At 45.3% G+C, this 17,066-nt stretch overlaps 1 protein-coding gene across 6 annotated transcripts in view; it reads right to left on the reverse strand.

Moving 5' to 3' along the window:
• PPP6R3 (protein phosphatase 6 regulatory subunit 3) overlaps positions 1-17,066 on the reverse strand; it is a 99,032-nt gene that overhangs the window by 48,050 nt on the left and 33,916 nt on the right. For all 6 annotated transcript variants that reach the window (XM_040328380.1, XM_040328378.1, XM_040328376.1 and 3 more), the window contains exons 8-11: positions 16,923-17,035; positions 7,451-7,564; positions 1,221-1,350; positions 95-247 (exon numbers count right to left, since the gene is read on the reverse strand). In XM_040328380.1, coding sequence (XP_040184314.1) covers positions 95-247; positions 1,221-1,350; positions 7,451-7,564; positions 16,923-17,035 — 510 coding nt within the window. The remainder of the gene's footprint in view (positions 1-94; positions 248-1,220; positions 1,351-7,450; positions 7,565-16,922; positions 17,036-17,066) is intronic.

A 17,066-nucleotide genomic window follows, 5' to 3' on the forward strand; every position in this document is an offset into this window, starting at 1 on the left:
TAGAGTATGCAAGCATTGTTAAAATTGTATTCAGCTCTATACATCTTAATATTTTCATTAAAACACAAAAAAAAAAAAACTAATGGACACTTACCAGAATGACTCCTATAGTGTTTAGCTCAATTAACTCTAAATTAATGCTGTGCGTATTTGTCTGCAGTAAACTTGCTATCAATCTGATAACATGTAACCGAGTATTTCCTACAGGAGGATCTAGGACTCCCCAAGTTGTCTTCATGACATCAGTCTTAAAAAATAAAGAAAAAATTATTATAAAAAACAGGCAAAATTAAAAAAATTCACTCACACACACAAATTGTGTACTCTGCACAAAACACCAAGTACATTGGGGATGATCAAGAACGCTAGAGGGAGCTGATGTACCAACACAGATACGGGTACATTTTTACTTGACAGAAACAGGGAGCTTACAGCTATTTCAATGCAAAACAATTGGACTACAATGAGAAAAAAAAAAAAAAAGAGCTTATACATTTTAAAAGTACTAAATAATACAACAAACAGGTTAATATACTAGTGGGTGTTCAAGGATTAAAAGTATACAAGCCAAAATGAGGAATCAGACACCAGGAAGTATCCGACAGTGAATTTTACTCAATCCTTGACATTTTGTTAACAGGGCAGAGTTCTTATTTTTCTTGATCAAATTTCACCCTTGATATTATACCCATCTAACATTATAAACACTTTTTATACATAAAATGATCACATAAATCGTGCTTCTCGGCTGCATGAGGAACTTGGAGGAGTAGAAGCAGCACAATGATTTTCCTAGTGAGGGGGGGGGGGGGGGGGGGGCATGTCAGGACCAGTCTGATCACTGGAGGAGAGCAAGCCACGTTTTCAGCACAGCTAGAGAACGGACCACACTGCTCTCATGCCTAGTGTGCTCCATTTTAATAGGACTTTAGAAGGACTGACAGGAACACCAGGGACTTCACACAAAGGAAAAACAGGATACATTTTCATACAAGTTCATGGGACAGCAAGCACATATCACGAATATGAAGTGTTGGATTTCCATCTTTATGAATATTCCTGATTTGCTGTTGAACTACCACTGCATACTTTACTCTGAGCCTTCCATAATAAAGGGCCCCCAAGCCTAATGATTAATAAATGTCAAACACACAACTCCATCAAAAGATAAAGGGCGATTGCAGTTTCATAGCCAGATCATAGTAAGGAAGTGCAATTACTTTTGGAGGGTCGAGGAGTAGCTGGTGAAAGGATGGAAGTTTTTCCTGAATAGCAGTCAAGACCGTTTTGTTAACTGAAAATGCGGAGTGATTGAGACCAGGTGGACACAGGTCAATATGACCCTCAAAACTGTAAAATAAAAACAAAGCATCAATATCAGCAAGGACACATAGGAAAATGACATATATAGTTCCGAAATCTGAAAATAGCAACCAAGACTTATTTATTTGTCATTTAAAAAGTTACTCCAGGATATCTCCAGATTAGTTACAGCTCAGGTTTAGTACCAGCTTAGGTTTTTGTTATACAGTACTTGAAGACACAGTTTATATAACTTCAGTGTTTACCAAGTAACTACAGAGCCGTTAGTTTAACTTCTATAAATGGAAGATACTGGAGAGTTTAATAAAAGATCACATAACTTCTATAAATGGAAGATACTGGAGAGTTTAATAAAAGATCACATAACTTCTATAAATGGAAGATACTGGAGAGTTTAATAAAAGATCACATAGCTTTTTTTTAGCCAAAACTCAGCCATCATTTAAACAGCAATAGACAGCATGGATTTATGAAAGTAAGCAAAACCTTAGACAAAGGAGTACGTTGGATTTTGCAGAAATATTGCCACAGTTCCCCACACGCTGCTAATGTGTAAGGTCTACAGGCTTGGGGGAAAAAAAAAAAACTTTATATGGCTAGAAAAACTGGCTAAAGAACGAATTCAGAGAGTAGTGGTTAAGGATTCTTGTTCGGAATGGTCCAAGGTCATCAGTGATGTACCCCAAGGTTCAGTGTTGGGATCCTTAAATTATAAATAATATAGGATAATATATAAATGGATACTGGCGCCAATAGTGAAACTAAAAAGAGAAGGGTTGCTGCTAGGGCTGCAACCAACGATTTTCATAATCGATCAGTTGGCCGATTATTGTTTCGATTAATCGGATAATAGCCTTAAAAAAAAAAAAAAAAAAAAAAATAGCATTTAACCACTTGCCGACCGCCCACCGTCGTTATACGTCCTCACTTTAGAGATGAATATCTCGGTAACGGTAGCAGCTGCTGCCACAATCGAGATATTCATCTCTTCTGTGGGCGGCCGTGTTAACGATAATGGCGGTCTCCGCGGCGAATTCGCCGCGAGATCGTCGTTATCGGTGGCGGGAGAGGGGCCCCCCCCCCCGCCGCTTACCGGAGCCGTCGGTAGCGGCGGAGGAGATCGCGACCATCCGGCTGGTGAGCGGGGACGAGACTGAAGGAAAAATCTCCTTCGCCCGTCCCCATAGCTCCGCTGGGCGGAAGTGACGTCAAAACGTCAGTCCCGCCCAGCGTCTTAAAGAAACATTTTTTTTTTTTGTCATTTGAAAAAATGACATTTCCAAATTTTTTTTTTTTTTTTTTGCATTTAAGCCCAAATATGAGATCTGAGGTCTTTTTGACCCCAGATCTCATATTTAAGAGGACCTGTCATGCTTTTTTCTATTACAAGGGATGTTTACATTCCTTGTAATAGGAATAAAAGTGATATATTTTTTTTTTTTTTCAGTGTTAAAAATTCTAAAATAAATAAAAATAAATGCGAAAAGCAAAAAAAAAATTTTTTAAAGCGCCCCGTCCCGACGAGCTCGCGCGTAGAAGCGAACGTATACGCGAGTAGCGCCGACATATGAAAACGGTATTCAAACCACACAAGTGCGGTATCGCCGCGATCGTTAGAGCGAGAGCATTAATTTTAGCCCTAGGCCTACTCCAACTCAAAAAATGCAACCTGTAGAATTTTTTAAACGTCGCCTATCAAGATTTTTAAAGGGTAAAAGTTTGACGCCATGCCACGAGCGGGCGCAATTTTTAAGCGTGACATGTTGGGTATCATTTTACTCGGCGTAACATTATCTTTCACAATATATAAAAAAATTGGGCCAAATTTATTGTTGTCTTATTTTTTCATTTAAAAAAGTGATTTTTTTCCAAAAAAAGTGCGCTTGTAAGACCGCTGCGCAAATACGGTGTGACAAAAAGTATTGCAATGACTTCCATTTTATTCTCTAGGGTGTTAGAAAAAAAAATATATAATGTTTGGGGGTTTTAAGTAATTTTCTAGCAAAAAAAAAATGGTTTTGTCTCGTAAACACCGACTCTGAAAAACAGGCCCGGGGCTAAAGTGGTTAAAAAAAAAAAATTTGGGCCAATTTGTTGTTGGGCAGATTACAAAACACAAATTGCCGCAAAAACACAGTACATGCTTTTTTGCAGCTTCTCCATTGAAGTATATTGAACCAAAAAAAATGGCACCTTTTGCGTTAAAACAAAAAAAAAAAAAATCATGGATATGAACGTGTCCCATAGGAAAACATGTAAATGAACTGTAGTGTGTTTCTGCAAAAAGCTCCAAAAAAAACAAAGGTGTGAACCCAGGCCTGAGATGTTTAGTAACATAATGGGGTTAAAAAAAACTAAAATAAGTACAAAAAGAGCAAATAATCGCCATTGTAAGGGGTTAATTTTTTTTTACTGTGGCACAGTGAAAGTAATATTTACAGTAGCGATTTGCTTTTTTGTACTATAAAGGGCCAATTTTTTTTTAACCCCATTATGTTACTGGCCGATTAATCGATTATGAAAATTGTAATCGATTATTTTCATAATCGATTAGTTGTTTCGGCGCCTAGTTGCTGCATCTGAAATTTGTGAAAAAACGATTGAGGAACGATGATGTGATAAAGGGCGCATGCCAACACAATCATTGAAAGTGCAGAGAGTGATCTATGCAAATATGTATATACAAATATGTATACATTTGTAACCTTGTTTAAAACGTGCATTAGCAAAATTGCTTTACTTTATACATGTGCACAAATGTTTAAAAAAGTGTGCATATATATATACACACATACATACATACATACATACATACATACATACATACATATATATATATATATTTATAATTGCTCAAAACAAATATGTCATAAAAAGTTCAAAACAACTCCAGAAATCTTTTTGGACGATTCTGCGCCAAACACCATGTGAAAAATAAAATCCGTGTTCCAGATAAATATTTGTGACTTTTCACCCAAAGGGACAAATTGCGCTCACCAGATGGCTCTGGCCAGCAAGTGACCATAAAGCATGAAGTTACTACTCAGTCACTGGAAACCATTCAACGATCTCCTCCCAAACGATCGTTCACATGCGAGGTGAACCAGGTCGAATGAGCCTGGGAACGGCCAGATCAAAATTTTTAGTATCTATCCTCGGCTTTATCACCCACATCTGCAAAGCAAGCTCCGCCAAAAAGAGCCAGGGAAGGCAGATCTAGTGTAGCATCGCTTGTTTATTGTTAAAAATGTCACTTACAATTTTTCCAGAAGGGGAGTGCAACAGCATGTAAGGAACAACCTAGTGCGGTGGAAGTCCATTCAGACAGTGCCATCTGACCAGCGGTGTATGCGGTGCATTAGGTCATTGTTTCTCAACTCCAGTCTTCAAGGCGCCCCAACAGGTCATGTTTTCAGGATTTCCCTCAGATGAAACGGCTGTGGTAATTACTAAGGCAGTGAAACTGATCAAGTCACCTGTGCAAAATAATGGAAATCCTGAAAAACATGACCTGTTGGGGTGCCTTGAGAAACACTTTATTAGGTAACCACCCAGCGAAAGTGACGTGAATTGCATGTCAGACCTAGCTTCTATGCATTTTGTGTTCCAGCACGCATCATCAGGAAGTGGGTCTGACACTAATGTTTGTAGCTTAAATAGTGGACCAACCTCCATGATTGGTGCAATCCAAACATGGATTAAAACCTAAAATCCCCTCTTAAAATATAAAATGTTTGCCAATGCGATCAACTGACTATGGCTCTGCTGTGGAATCGTTTAGTATAGATTTTTTCTTGCCACAGATAGCGCTGTCTGAATGGACTTCCACCGCACTAGGTTGTCCCTTACAAGCTGTTGCACTCACCTGCTGGAAAAATGGTAAGTGACATTTTTAACAAACAAGCGATACTACACTATATCTGCCTTCCCTGGCTCTTTGGCAGAGCTTGCTTTGCAGATGTGGGTGATTGAAGCGGAGGATAGATACTAAGGATTTGATCTGGCCGTTCCCAGGCTCATTCGACCTGGTTCACATCACATGTGAACGATCGTTTGGGAGGAGTTTGTTGAATGTTTTCCAGGGATTGAGGAGTAACTTGATGCTTTATGGTCACTTGCTGGCCAGAGCCATCTGGTGAGCGCAATTTGTTGACACTTTGGGTGAAAAGTTACAAATTTTATCTAGATCACAGATTTTATTTTTCACATGGCGTTTGGAGCTGAATCATCCAAAAAGATTTCTGGAGTGGTTTTTAACTTTTTATGACAGATTTGTTTTGAGCAATAATAAACACACATATATTATATTGTGCACACATGCACTTTTTTAAACATTTGTGCACATGTATAAAGTGAAGCAATTTTGCTAATACACGTTTAAACATCATTTGCATAGATCACTCTTTGCACTTTCAGTGATTGTATTGGGAGCGCCCTTTATCACATCATCATAAATTATATTGGGTCTGGGATTAAAAGTACCAATTCAGTGTTTGCAAATAACAAGCTGTGCAGTGGAATAACGTCCTTACAGGAGGTCTCCAAATTACAAGCCAACCTCAATGCTGTCTAATTGGGCAACTATGCAGCAAATGAGGTTTACATGTTGATAAAATGTAAATTTATGCACTTGGGGGGTCTAAGAATATGCATACATTGTTGCGTTTGTTAAACAATACGATTCTTTTATATTAATCAGACATACCATTACATGGGACAGTCTGTTAGGTAGTTGGTCATAGATACAAAAATCGGATTACTGTCAGGTATTTCCCAAACAAATGCTGTCGGATATATTTGTCTATAGCTACAGTCTCAAACTGAAAGCTACAGAGATGTCTGTCAGTCAGTTTTTATGGAAAATAACCCGACATATAAAAAGGGACTTAATCGTGCATTAGAACCAAGACCAGTTGGCTTCATAATGGATTAACACCAAAAGACTCATCTAACCAGCCAAGAAGGTGGTACCTGATCTCCAAAAGAAGAAGCCCCAGTCTGAGTTGTCAACAGGGATCACGAAACACACAGTAACCAGAGTGAAGAAACTTTAAAGTGTACTTTTACTGTGTAGACCATAGGCTAGTAATTTGTTATAGATATCTGTCAGTCTTGTACTGTATTCCTAATATTGTAATAGTTTTGCAAGTACAGCATTTTCGTTCAGTAAAGGCACATTTACACACTGCAGAGGTCTCAGCTTTTTTGCCTATACCGCAAAGTAGCCTTGCTAGATAGACGCAAGCAAAACAATAATACTTATTAAGGGGGTTACAGCGGGAGGAATCAATGGCGGAAAAGAGCTGGGGGTTCTGCTAGATAAACTTAATAGCATGAAATACCAAGCTGTGGTTTCCAAAGCAAAAAATAAATAAAAAATCTGTTGTATTAACAAAAGAGGTATGGACTCATTTTGCCCCTTTACAAATCATTAAGACCTCATCTAGAATATGCAGTTCAGTTTTGGGCACCAGTTCTCAAAAATATTGGGAAACTGGAGGAAGTGCAAAGGGGGGGCAACTAAATTGATAGGAGGCATGGAGGAGCTCCACTATGGGGAGGGGGGAAATAATCACCATGTATAAATACACAAGTGGTCCATATAGGGAACTGGGTGTAGCTATGCACTTTAAGGGCATCAGAGGACAAGGGGGCAATCTTTATGTCTGGAGGAAGAGAGATTTAACCTCCAAATATGGAAAGGTTCTTTCTCAAGAGCTGTGAAAATTTGGAAAATTACTTTAGGTTCTGGTCCTGTCCAGCTACGGTAGTGTTTTTTTTTTTTTCCTGTAAAAAGGCCTGGATTCTTTCCTAAAAGCACAAAAAAAAAAAAAAAACTGGATGCTAATTATTTATTTATAGGCAACCCCAATCTAGGGAATATCAGATTCACGCAAATTGATCATGCTTTTTTTTTTTATTATTTGCCCTTCTCTGGATCAACTGGGTAGAAGATTTTGTATATAAAAAGGTTTTAAATGTGTGTGTTTTTCCCTCTCTCCCTGTGGGTTGAACTGGATGGACTTGTTTTTTTTCCCCCGAACTAAACTTTATGACTATGCAAGTCTCCTTTGTGAAAAATCAGTACCACAAGAGCATGGAAACAAGAGGTTAGATTTCCACTTACGCTGGCCGCCTGGTTTCTAGCAGAGTCAGCAATATTTGGATAGCACTGACAATTGCAGATTCATTCTTCTCTTTTAAAAATATATTTGATAGGAGTTGCTCTAAAATTTCTTGCCTAAAAATAAAAAAGGGATCAGGAGGAAAAAAAATAAAAAAATCAGAACCAATTTTAAACATTCTGCATCTTGTGCCATAGTTCGTAGTTACTACTAAATACATTAATTGCAATTGTGGAATGTAAATCAATACAAACATAAAAGGTTAGTGGAAAACAGGACAGCATACATAACCATTAGAGAAGCAGAAGTCCAGTCCTGCAATTACATGACACTCATAAGAGGGGGAGCAGAGAAAACATTTAAACAAAACCCAAGACTTGAAATTATTAACTCCATTGAGCAGGGCCTTAGTTTCCTACTGTACTGTAGTTGTACCGTCTGCCCTTATGTTGTAAAGTGCTGCGTAAACTAGAGGTAGACCGATATGGGTTTTTCTCTGGCCGATGCCGATATTTAGAAATCGGGGCGGCCGATGGCCGATATGTGATGCCGATTTTTGCGGCCGATATTTTGGGCCGATTTTCGGATTGGGATGCATTGTGGAGGGGGGGATGGATGGTGCTGGGCGTGGGTGGGGGATGCGTTGTGGAGGGGGATGGATGGATGGTGCTGGCTGTGGGTGGGGGATGCGTTGTGGAGGGGGGGGGTGGATGGAGCTGGCCTTGGGTGGGGGATGGATGGTGCTGAGTGTGGGATGGATGGTGCTGGCCGTGGGTGGGGGATGCGTTGTGGAGGGGGATGGATGGATGGTGCTGGCTGTGGGTGGGGGATGCGTTGTGGAGGGGGGGATGGATGGATAGAGCTGGCCATGGGTGGGGGATGCATTGTGGAGGGGGATGGATGGTGCTGAGTGTGGGATGGATGGATGGTGCTGGGCGTGGGTGGGGGATGCGTTGGAGGGGGGATGGATAGAGCTGGCCATGGGTGGGGGATGCATTGTGGAGGGGGATGGATGGTGCTGAGTGTGGGATGGATGGATGGTGCTGGCCGTGGGTGGGGGATGCGTTGTGGAGGGGGGGATGGATGGATAGAGCTGGCCATGGGTGGGGGATGCATTGTGGCGGGGGATGAAGATGTTTGAGTTGCATTGTGAAAATGGATGAGGAGTTGCATTGTGAAGAGGCTCATATCCACCCAGAGTCATACTCATCCATTTTCACAATGCAACTCAATGCCAGCTTGTCAGTCTTAGCCAGGTGTCCCATCAAAGCAGATTAAAGTCTACAGGGGGCACAGTTGGCAATTCAATATAAAGACAATTTCAGGTAAAAGTGTGGCAGGCACCAAGGTATTGCACTAAAGCAATGTCTGGGCAAAGAAGAAACCATATATGTTGTACATTTCTGCAATACATGCACATTTCATTATGTTTTTTCAATGTAAAAAAATCTACAAGGACAGAAAAAATATCTGTTGATCCTTCCAGTGAGCCCATTACATTATGAGTACTCTGCCTTCACTGTGCTGAAATCAGCTTTTCCTAAATTCTCCTCTTCTCAACTAAACATCTACCCTGATTTTTCTGGAGATAAGCAGAGGGGGGGAGGTTTTTGGGTGCCTCAAAGAAAAATGTTGCAGACAGAAGCTGTTTGTGCCAGTTCTCCTTGAAGAACACAGTGGACGAGTTTCTGCTAACACATTACTTTTTTTACTTACCCTCCATCCATCCATGCAGGAAGGAAGAGGAGGTAGTGCTGGCCACGATCACCTGCTGAGGAGGGGGGAGTTACTAGTCACAGGCAGTAAGCGGCTCGGGCTTGTGACATGCTTGCTGATGCTTTCTTCCTCTGCTATAGCCTGCCAAAGTCGGGGGGCGGGGCTGGGCGGCTCTACTATAATTTGTTTCTCTTCTCCTATAGGGGCGGGCGCAGGCTATCAGCGGCGCGGGTGAATGATTTCTCGTGCTGCTGTAGGTGGAGCGGGGCACTGGTCAGCAGAGTTTAGCACCCGAAAATCGGCCTAATTTTCACAATAATCGGCCGATGCCGATATCTTAAAAACGGCCAAATATCGGCCGATATATCGGCCGACCGATATATCGGTCGACCTCTAGCGTAAACTGTTGGTGTTATACAAATCCTGTAGAACAATGAACCCCAAATCATAATTAGGGATCAGAAGTGTGAATTCTGAAACAAAGATTTTAGCCAAATACAACAGTTAAAGCGTTAACTGCTGCTTAACGGTTATCTTATATAATCCTGGTTTCTTAAAAGCAGGAGGTACTCCTAAAAAAAAAAAAAAAAAAAATTTTAAAAGCCCAGCAGCTACAAATACTGCAGCTGCTGACTTAATAGGAGGACACTTACCTGTCCAGGGCGCCAGCGATGTCAGCAGCTAAAGCCGATCTGTTGCTCGACTCTCGGCTGCTGCCATCCTCCCTAATGGAATCAGGAAGAAGCCTTGCGGCTTTAATTCCTGGTTCCCTACTGCGCATGCGCAAGTTGCGCTGCACTTCCTTACTGGTTCCTGCTGTCTCCTGGGACCTGTGTGTCTCCCAGAAGTTCCCGAAAGTGGCGTAGGTCACCTCAATCACCGAAAGTGATCTATGCCCGGAAGTGGGAGCAAATACATGCAATTACAGAGGTATGTACTCCCTCTTCCTCCCCCTGAAAGGTGCCAAATGTGACACCGGAGGGGGAGAGGATTCCAAAAAGCGCACGTTCCATTTCTGGGTGAAACTCCGCTTTAATAACAGTAGCTCCTGTCTTTTTTTTTTTTTAGAAAAAGCCTCTTTATCACATTTCAGAGCAGCTCCCCTCGATTATGTGACTGGGCAGAAGAGAGTATGCCGGTGACGTGATTGTAGGGAACCAATCTTAAACATTGTAGAGAGATAGAGATATATCCCTATCTATCCATCTCTCTCAGAGAAAGGAGCTCATAGCTGTCATTAGGAAACAAGGATTTTATGAAAACTTTATATGAAGGCAAACAACCACTTTAAATTGGACAACAAGGCATCAGCTTAAAAGACATGGCTCCACAAAAAAAGGATTTTTGTACTCACCGTAAAATCCATTTCTCTGAGTTCATAGACGGACACAGCCTTCATTGACCTTAGGGTTATGCTTCTTCCTACCAGGAGATTTAGGCAGAATTCTACAGCACTTAAGGTGTTAAAAACGTTCCTTCATGCTGCTCCTCCCAGGGGGCGTGGCTCCCCCAGGCATAACCCACACCCTGCTTTAGCAGCCTCAGTTCGTAACAAGCAGTACAAACAAAGGAGGGGTGGGTGCTGTGTCCGTCTATGAACTCAGAGAAATGGATTTTACGGTGAGTACAAAAATCCTTTTTTCTCTTTCGTTCATAGACGGACACAGCCTTCATTGACCTTAGGGACGTCCCCAAGCAGTGTCCAAAAAATTCGAGGGGTGGGAAAAATAACACAGCAAAAACAGGTTACACCCCAAACAAAAACCGGAGTTACTCAACGGAGGAACTCCAACCTTAAACTGCCGCCTGTAACACCCTGCGGCCAATGGAGGCATCCGAAGATGCACTCACATCCACCATATAAAACTTTGAAAAAGCGTGGACCGACGACCAGGTCGCAGCCTTACACACCAGTAACACAGAGGCTTGGTGTCGGAAGCCCAAGAGGCCCCGATCGCCCTGGTCGAATGCGCCGTGACCCGAAAGGGAGGCGCCCGCCCCTTCAGGGCATAGGCCTGAAGCACAATCCGTCGGATCCACCTGGAAATGGTGGCCGACGAAACTGCCAGGCCCTTACTGGGACCGGACACAGACACGAACAGCGAGTCCGACATCCGGAACGGAGCTGTCGCCGACAAGTAAACTCGAAGGGCCCGAACCACATCCAAAGAATGTAAAGTGGCCTCCTTCGGGTTCTTCGGCTGAGGACACAAGGATGGAAGAACAATGTCCACATCCAAGTGAAAAGCCGAAACGACCTTAGGGAGAAAAACGGCTGCGGCCGCAGCACCACCTCATCCTTACGGATGACCAAGCAGGAAGCCTTGCAAGACAAGGCCACCAGAACAGACAGACACCCGTCTGATCGAGGTAATTGCTACCAGAAATAAAATCACCTTTTGTGACAATAAAACAAAAAAAAACCTCCCGAATGTCCTCAAAGGGAGCATCCCGAAGCACTGAAAAGACTAAATTCAACTCCCATGGGGGTAATGGAGGGCGCACCGGAGGGGCCACCTGCCAGACCCCCTGACCCAACGCACGCACCCAGAAGTGCTATGCCAAGGGTCGCTGCAAGTAAAAAACAGCCAGAGCAGAAATCTGGCTCCTAACCGTACGTAAGGCGAGAGCCTGAACCACTCCCTGCTGCAAAGACAGCAGAATCCTGTACACAACGCATGTACGAGAGTGCCAGTTCATCTCCCCACACACAGAGAAGTAGGCCTTCCATGTATGAGGAAAAAACCTACGTGAGGTAGACCTCCGTGCAGGCAGCACGGTAGAGACCACCGAGCCCAATAGGCCTCGGTCCTTAAGCCCCTGGCTCTCAACAGCCACGCCGCTAAGGCCGGTGGCTGTGAAACAGGGTGGAAGATTGGACCCTGTAACAGAAAATCAATTCCCAGGGGAAGACGCTAGGGGGCGTCTGCCAGCAGACGCACCTGGTCCGCGTACCAGAAGCGACGCGGCCAATCTGGGGCAATCAGGACCGATAGAATCCCTACAGCTTCTACTCTGCGCAGCAGGCGAGGAAGAAGCTTCCGAGGAGGGAAGGTGTAAAGTAGGCGACAGCGACCCCAAGGAGCCACCAACGCGCCTGACGCGTCCGCCCACGGGTCCTTAAACCTGGCCACGAACCGTGGCACCTACCGATATAGAGACGGGACGCTAGAAGGTCCACGTCCGGAGTGCCCCACTTTCGGCACAGACCCCGAAACACCTGCGGGTGGAGAGACCACTCTCCTTGGCCCAGTGCAGTGCGACTTAGGTAGTCGGCTAGCCAATTCCGTATTCCCGGAATTTACCCGGCCGATAGAGCCGGAACTGACCCTTCGGCCCACCGAAAGGATGCGCGCGACCCCCGTCGCTGCAACAGAACTCCGTGTGCCTCCCTGATGATCAACCTACGCCACGGACGTGGTGTTATCGGACAGGATCCTGACCGGTCGGCCCTGTAGATCCAGGGACCACCTGGTAAGGCAAAGCTTGATTGCTCGGAGCTCCAGAACGTTGATCAGTAGGCAGGACTCCACCTGAGTCCAGTGCCCCTGGGCTGACTGGGTGCCCCAAGCGCCCCTCCCCAACCGGAGAGGCTGGCATCCGTCGTGACCACTGTCCAGTGGCCTGCAGAAAAATGACTTTCCGGCCCGAAGCACCGGAAACGCCAGCCACCATACCAGGGGAGACATGATCAGATGACTCAACTGAATCTGGTAATCCAGAGATGACGGAAGCTAGTCCCATCGTGACAGCAGTTCCCTCCGTAGTACCCTGGCGTGGAATTGGGCATACGGAACCGCCTCGAAAGAGGCTACCAACTGACCCAGAACCTTCCTGCAGAATCGCAGAGATGACCGCTTCTGGGTCGGCAACTGCTGCACAGCAGATAGCAGAGTCTGAAGTTTTTCCGCTAGGAGAAAAACACTCCCGCCCCGGAGGAATCCAGGACCAGTCTCAGGTATCCCTGAGACGGAATCAACCCTGATTTCAGGACAATCCAGAAACCAGCCGAACACTCGGAGAGCCTGACACGTGATAGACACGGCTCCACCAATGCAGAGCTCGAAGAAGCTCGTAGGAGAATGTCGTCCAGACATCCCATGATAACAAACCCCCGCTGTCACAGCCGGGCCAGTATCGGTACGAGCACCTTGGCGAAAACCCGCCGAATGGGAAGGACACCATTGAAAATGGTCCCCCCCGACCGCAAAGCACAGAATCTCTGGTGGTTTGAGGATATGCAGGTACACGTTCATGACATCCAAGGATGCCAGAAAAACCTGACAAAACAAAACGAGGGACTTGAGGCCCAGGATCGACCGGGCCCCATCCTCCATGGGGACACAAACAGAATGGAGTAAAACCCAGAGACCGTTCCAACGAGGGAACTGGCACAATCACTCCCCTGACCAGAAGATCCTGGACAGCCCCTGACGGAGTCAACCGGCGAACCGGAGGAGGCCAGAAGCCGGAGGGAAAAAACCGGTTTGGCAGACAAGAGAGAAACTCAATCTTGTACCCCAAGGAAAACACTTCGCAATGCGAAGCCAGTCTCCCACCCGAGACACGGGCGGGAGCAGACCTTCAGGCGGAAGCAGGTATGTCCGCAGACTTGTTAGGCATGCGGTATCCGGTGCGCTGCTACCCCGCAGCGGGGATTCAAGCACCATGTAGACCTACCCCCACCGCACAGGGCGAGCGAAAAAACGCTCGGAGGTAGGCAAGGAGGGTCCTTGCACAGGGCGAGGTCCCTAGCCCTTCCCAAACCGTGGGAACAGCATGCGCTTACCACCTGTGGCATCCTCAATGATGCCAGTCAGGGAAGACCCAAAAGGACCGTTCACCCTTAACGGTGATCACCAAGGCCACCTTAGAGGTCCTTCTTCCAGCTCCTGCAGCAGGAGCTTCGCCCTTTTAGTCGGGGCCTGCCAGAGCCGGCCTCACCGCCGAACCCACCACCGTGAATAGGGAGCGGGCCACTGCCTCCACTCTCCTATCAGCGGGATCCTGAAATGCAGGAGCCCCTTCCACAGGCAATGTGGTGGCCTTGCGCAGTCTGGACACAGGGGGGTCCACTGGCGGAGGAGAGACCTACTTTTTTTTTTTTTTTTTTTTTAAAGCCCCCCTCAAGGGGGTAACGGGTTGCAAAGTTTTTTGACAAACTTTTTGCGGTGCATCCCATTCCTTGTATAACATATAGTCCAAATAAGGAACACAAGGAAACACTTCAGCGATGCGTGGTAGTCTGCTGGTACTGACACGGAGGTGTCTCCGCCACATCCTCAATTTTTAGAGCCTCACGCACCGCAGAAACAAGAGCTCCAACAAATTCTTGCCAGCAACTGACTGCAGCAGAGTCATCCTCACTATCCATAAGGGTTAAAACCCGCAGCCTCTGACATAACAGAACCAGAAAAAAACAGCGATTCTGTGTCATCCCCAGAAGCAGGCTTCAGGGAGGGGGCGCTTTTTTTACCCCCCATCCGGGCACTAGCTGCTTCAAACCTGGCAAGAAACCCAGGACAGCCAACATAACAGATGTGGCAGGGGGAGGGGCGGTAAGGGTTAACTCAGGCATAGCTTGAGTTCCATAGTGTCAGCGCTGAGTCACCCACCCTGCAAGGCAGGACAAAAAAAACCCACTGGTCACCTCCTTGCTGCTATTGCAGAGCATGGGGGGCCCCCGGTATTCACCACCCCACCCAGCTGCAGAGGGAGCTGAAAAACATCAGGTGTGCTCTGATGTGCTGACTGTGATGTGTATTCACCTCATGGAAGATTCACAGCACTAAAACTGTAACAGCACTAAAACTGACCAGAGGCTGTGCCGAGTCATCTCAGGGAAGAATCACATCGTTACCAAGGAGATTTCCAAGACGGCCGCTGTCTGAGGTAAAAATTACCCCATAGAACACAGCAGCACTGACTGCTTTGTTACCTCAGAAAAGAATCACAGCGTTACCAAGGAGATTTCCAAGACGGCCGCTGTCTGAGGTAAAAATTACCTCATAGAACACAGCAGCACTGACAGCTTTGTCTGTTACCTCAGAAAAGAATCACAGCGTTACCAAGGAGATTTCCAAGACGGCCGCTGTCTGAGGTAAAAATTACCTCATAGAACACAGCAGCCCTGACTGCTTTGTCTGTTACCTCAGAAAAGAATCACAGCGTTACCAAGGAGATTTCCAAGACGGCCGCTGTCTGAGGTAAAAATTACCTCATAGAACACAGCAGCACACAGCAGCACCCCCCAGAGTAACAACACAGTCCCCCTAACACACGGGCCCCGGTGGTAACAAAGAAAACCCAGGAGGCCCCCCTTCACAGCCACTACCCAGTCAGGGGAAGGAGGGAGAGGAAGGGGAGAGAGGAAAGCAGGGCGGACCCTCAGTCGACCTCCCCAGGGAAACCACCAGCCAGACCACTTACCTGAGTAAGGGGCCACTACTTGCCTGTCCTGCGACTACCCGGCTGGAGGTATCCCAGACAGAACCAACGTCCGTAAACGGCATGGCTGTCGGCCAGACACACTGTGACAAAGCCATAGAGACCGGTCATATGTGTGCCCTAGAACCAAAGTTCCCCGGCCGCCCCTGGAGCAATGGGGCCTGTCGTGGACGTCCCAAAGCTGAGCTGAGGGCCGGCACACGCTCGAAGGCCGAACATGGGGGGACTACAAGAGTCGAGGACCCAGCCTGTCACCCAGTCGGCTGTTGATAGAAGAATCGCAGGATTCAAAAATGCAGGAACAAAATAATAAAAAAAGCGAGAAAAATCGCCAGAAAAAAAACTCCAGAGTCCAGGAACTCCAGAGATAGCCTTGACCTCCTGTCGTTAGGCAGAAAACAAACTGAGGCTGCTAAAGCAGGGTGTGGGGTTATGCCTGGGGGAGCCACGCCCCCTGGGAGGAGCAGCATGAAGGAACGTTTTTAACACCTTAAGTGCTGTAGAATTCTGCCTAAATCTCCTGGTAGGAAGAAGCATAACCCTAAGGTCAATGAAGGCTGTGTCCGTCTATGAACGAAAGAGAAATCAGCACCTGCATAATTTTAGATATTTTATTAATAAATGATTTTATATAAAAACCTCAGTGTGGGGTCCAGCACATCTCTAGCATGTATAGAACCTAGCCCGCTTCTTAGCAAATAGATATTTGGGAAGCAGGTGTAATCCCAACACGTTTGACAAATACAGCATGTAATATTGCCAGCAAAGCCCTGATGATAAACTGTTTTATTGTATTTACCGGCACATTTCATTTTGCGGTAAATACAGCATAATTTTTGAGTGAACTCGACTATTTACCGTATGTGATCATTAATGCGAGTCACGTGAATTATCGCATGCGGTAAATTGACCCCATGGTATCAAACATCTAAAATCAGTGAGCCATAATGTTCCGCTTCCCATTTCAAAAGGTGCAGCCTAAAAAAAGACTAAATTGCAGAAGAGGCTCTGAAATCTAAGGAAATGCAACCCAGTCAGCTGTAGTAACAAGGAGGTACCATGCATGTGGGGGAGCAAGGTAAATACATGTTTCTCATTGGAAGTTTCTGCCCCCCAGAGTGCCATTTGAGCCATTGTCAAACTAAAAGTAGAATTACTGCCACTGTACTGCATAGTAACTATGAGAGACAATTTTTTTGCATCAAAAATAGCTTCAGCAGCACACATCATTCCCCATTCGGGCAAGCTTCCAACAAATACACACAAAGCACAATGTTTAAAATGACAACATACAGAGCTAAAGAGACATACTTTTCTAATGTGGCCAGCAGAGGGTCTGGTTCCGGGCTGTTCTGCACTTGTAACAACTGATCCCTGCTCAGACGTATAATCTCACAAAGGGACTGTGATGCATTAGAATGTCTCTGTGAACGGCGAAAAGAACAATTACACATA

Source organism: Rana temporaria, chromosome 11 (genome assembly GCF_905171775.1).
Source record: "Rana temporaria chromosome 11, aRanTem1.1, whole genome shotgun sequence".
NCBI lineage: Eukaryota > Metazoa > Chordata > Amphibia > Anura > Ranidae > Rana > Rana temporaria.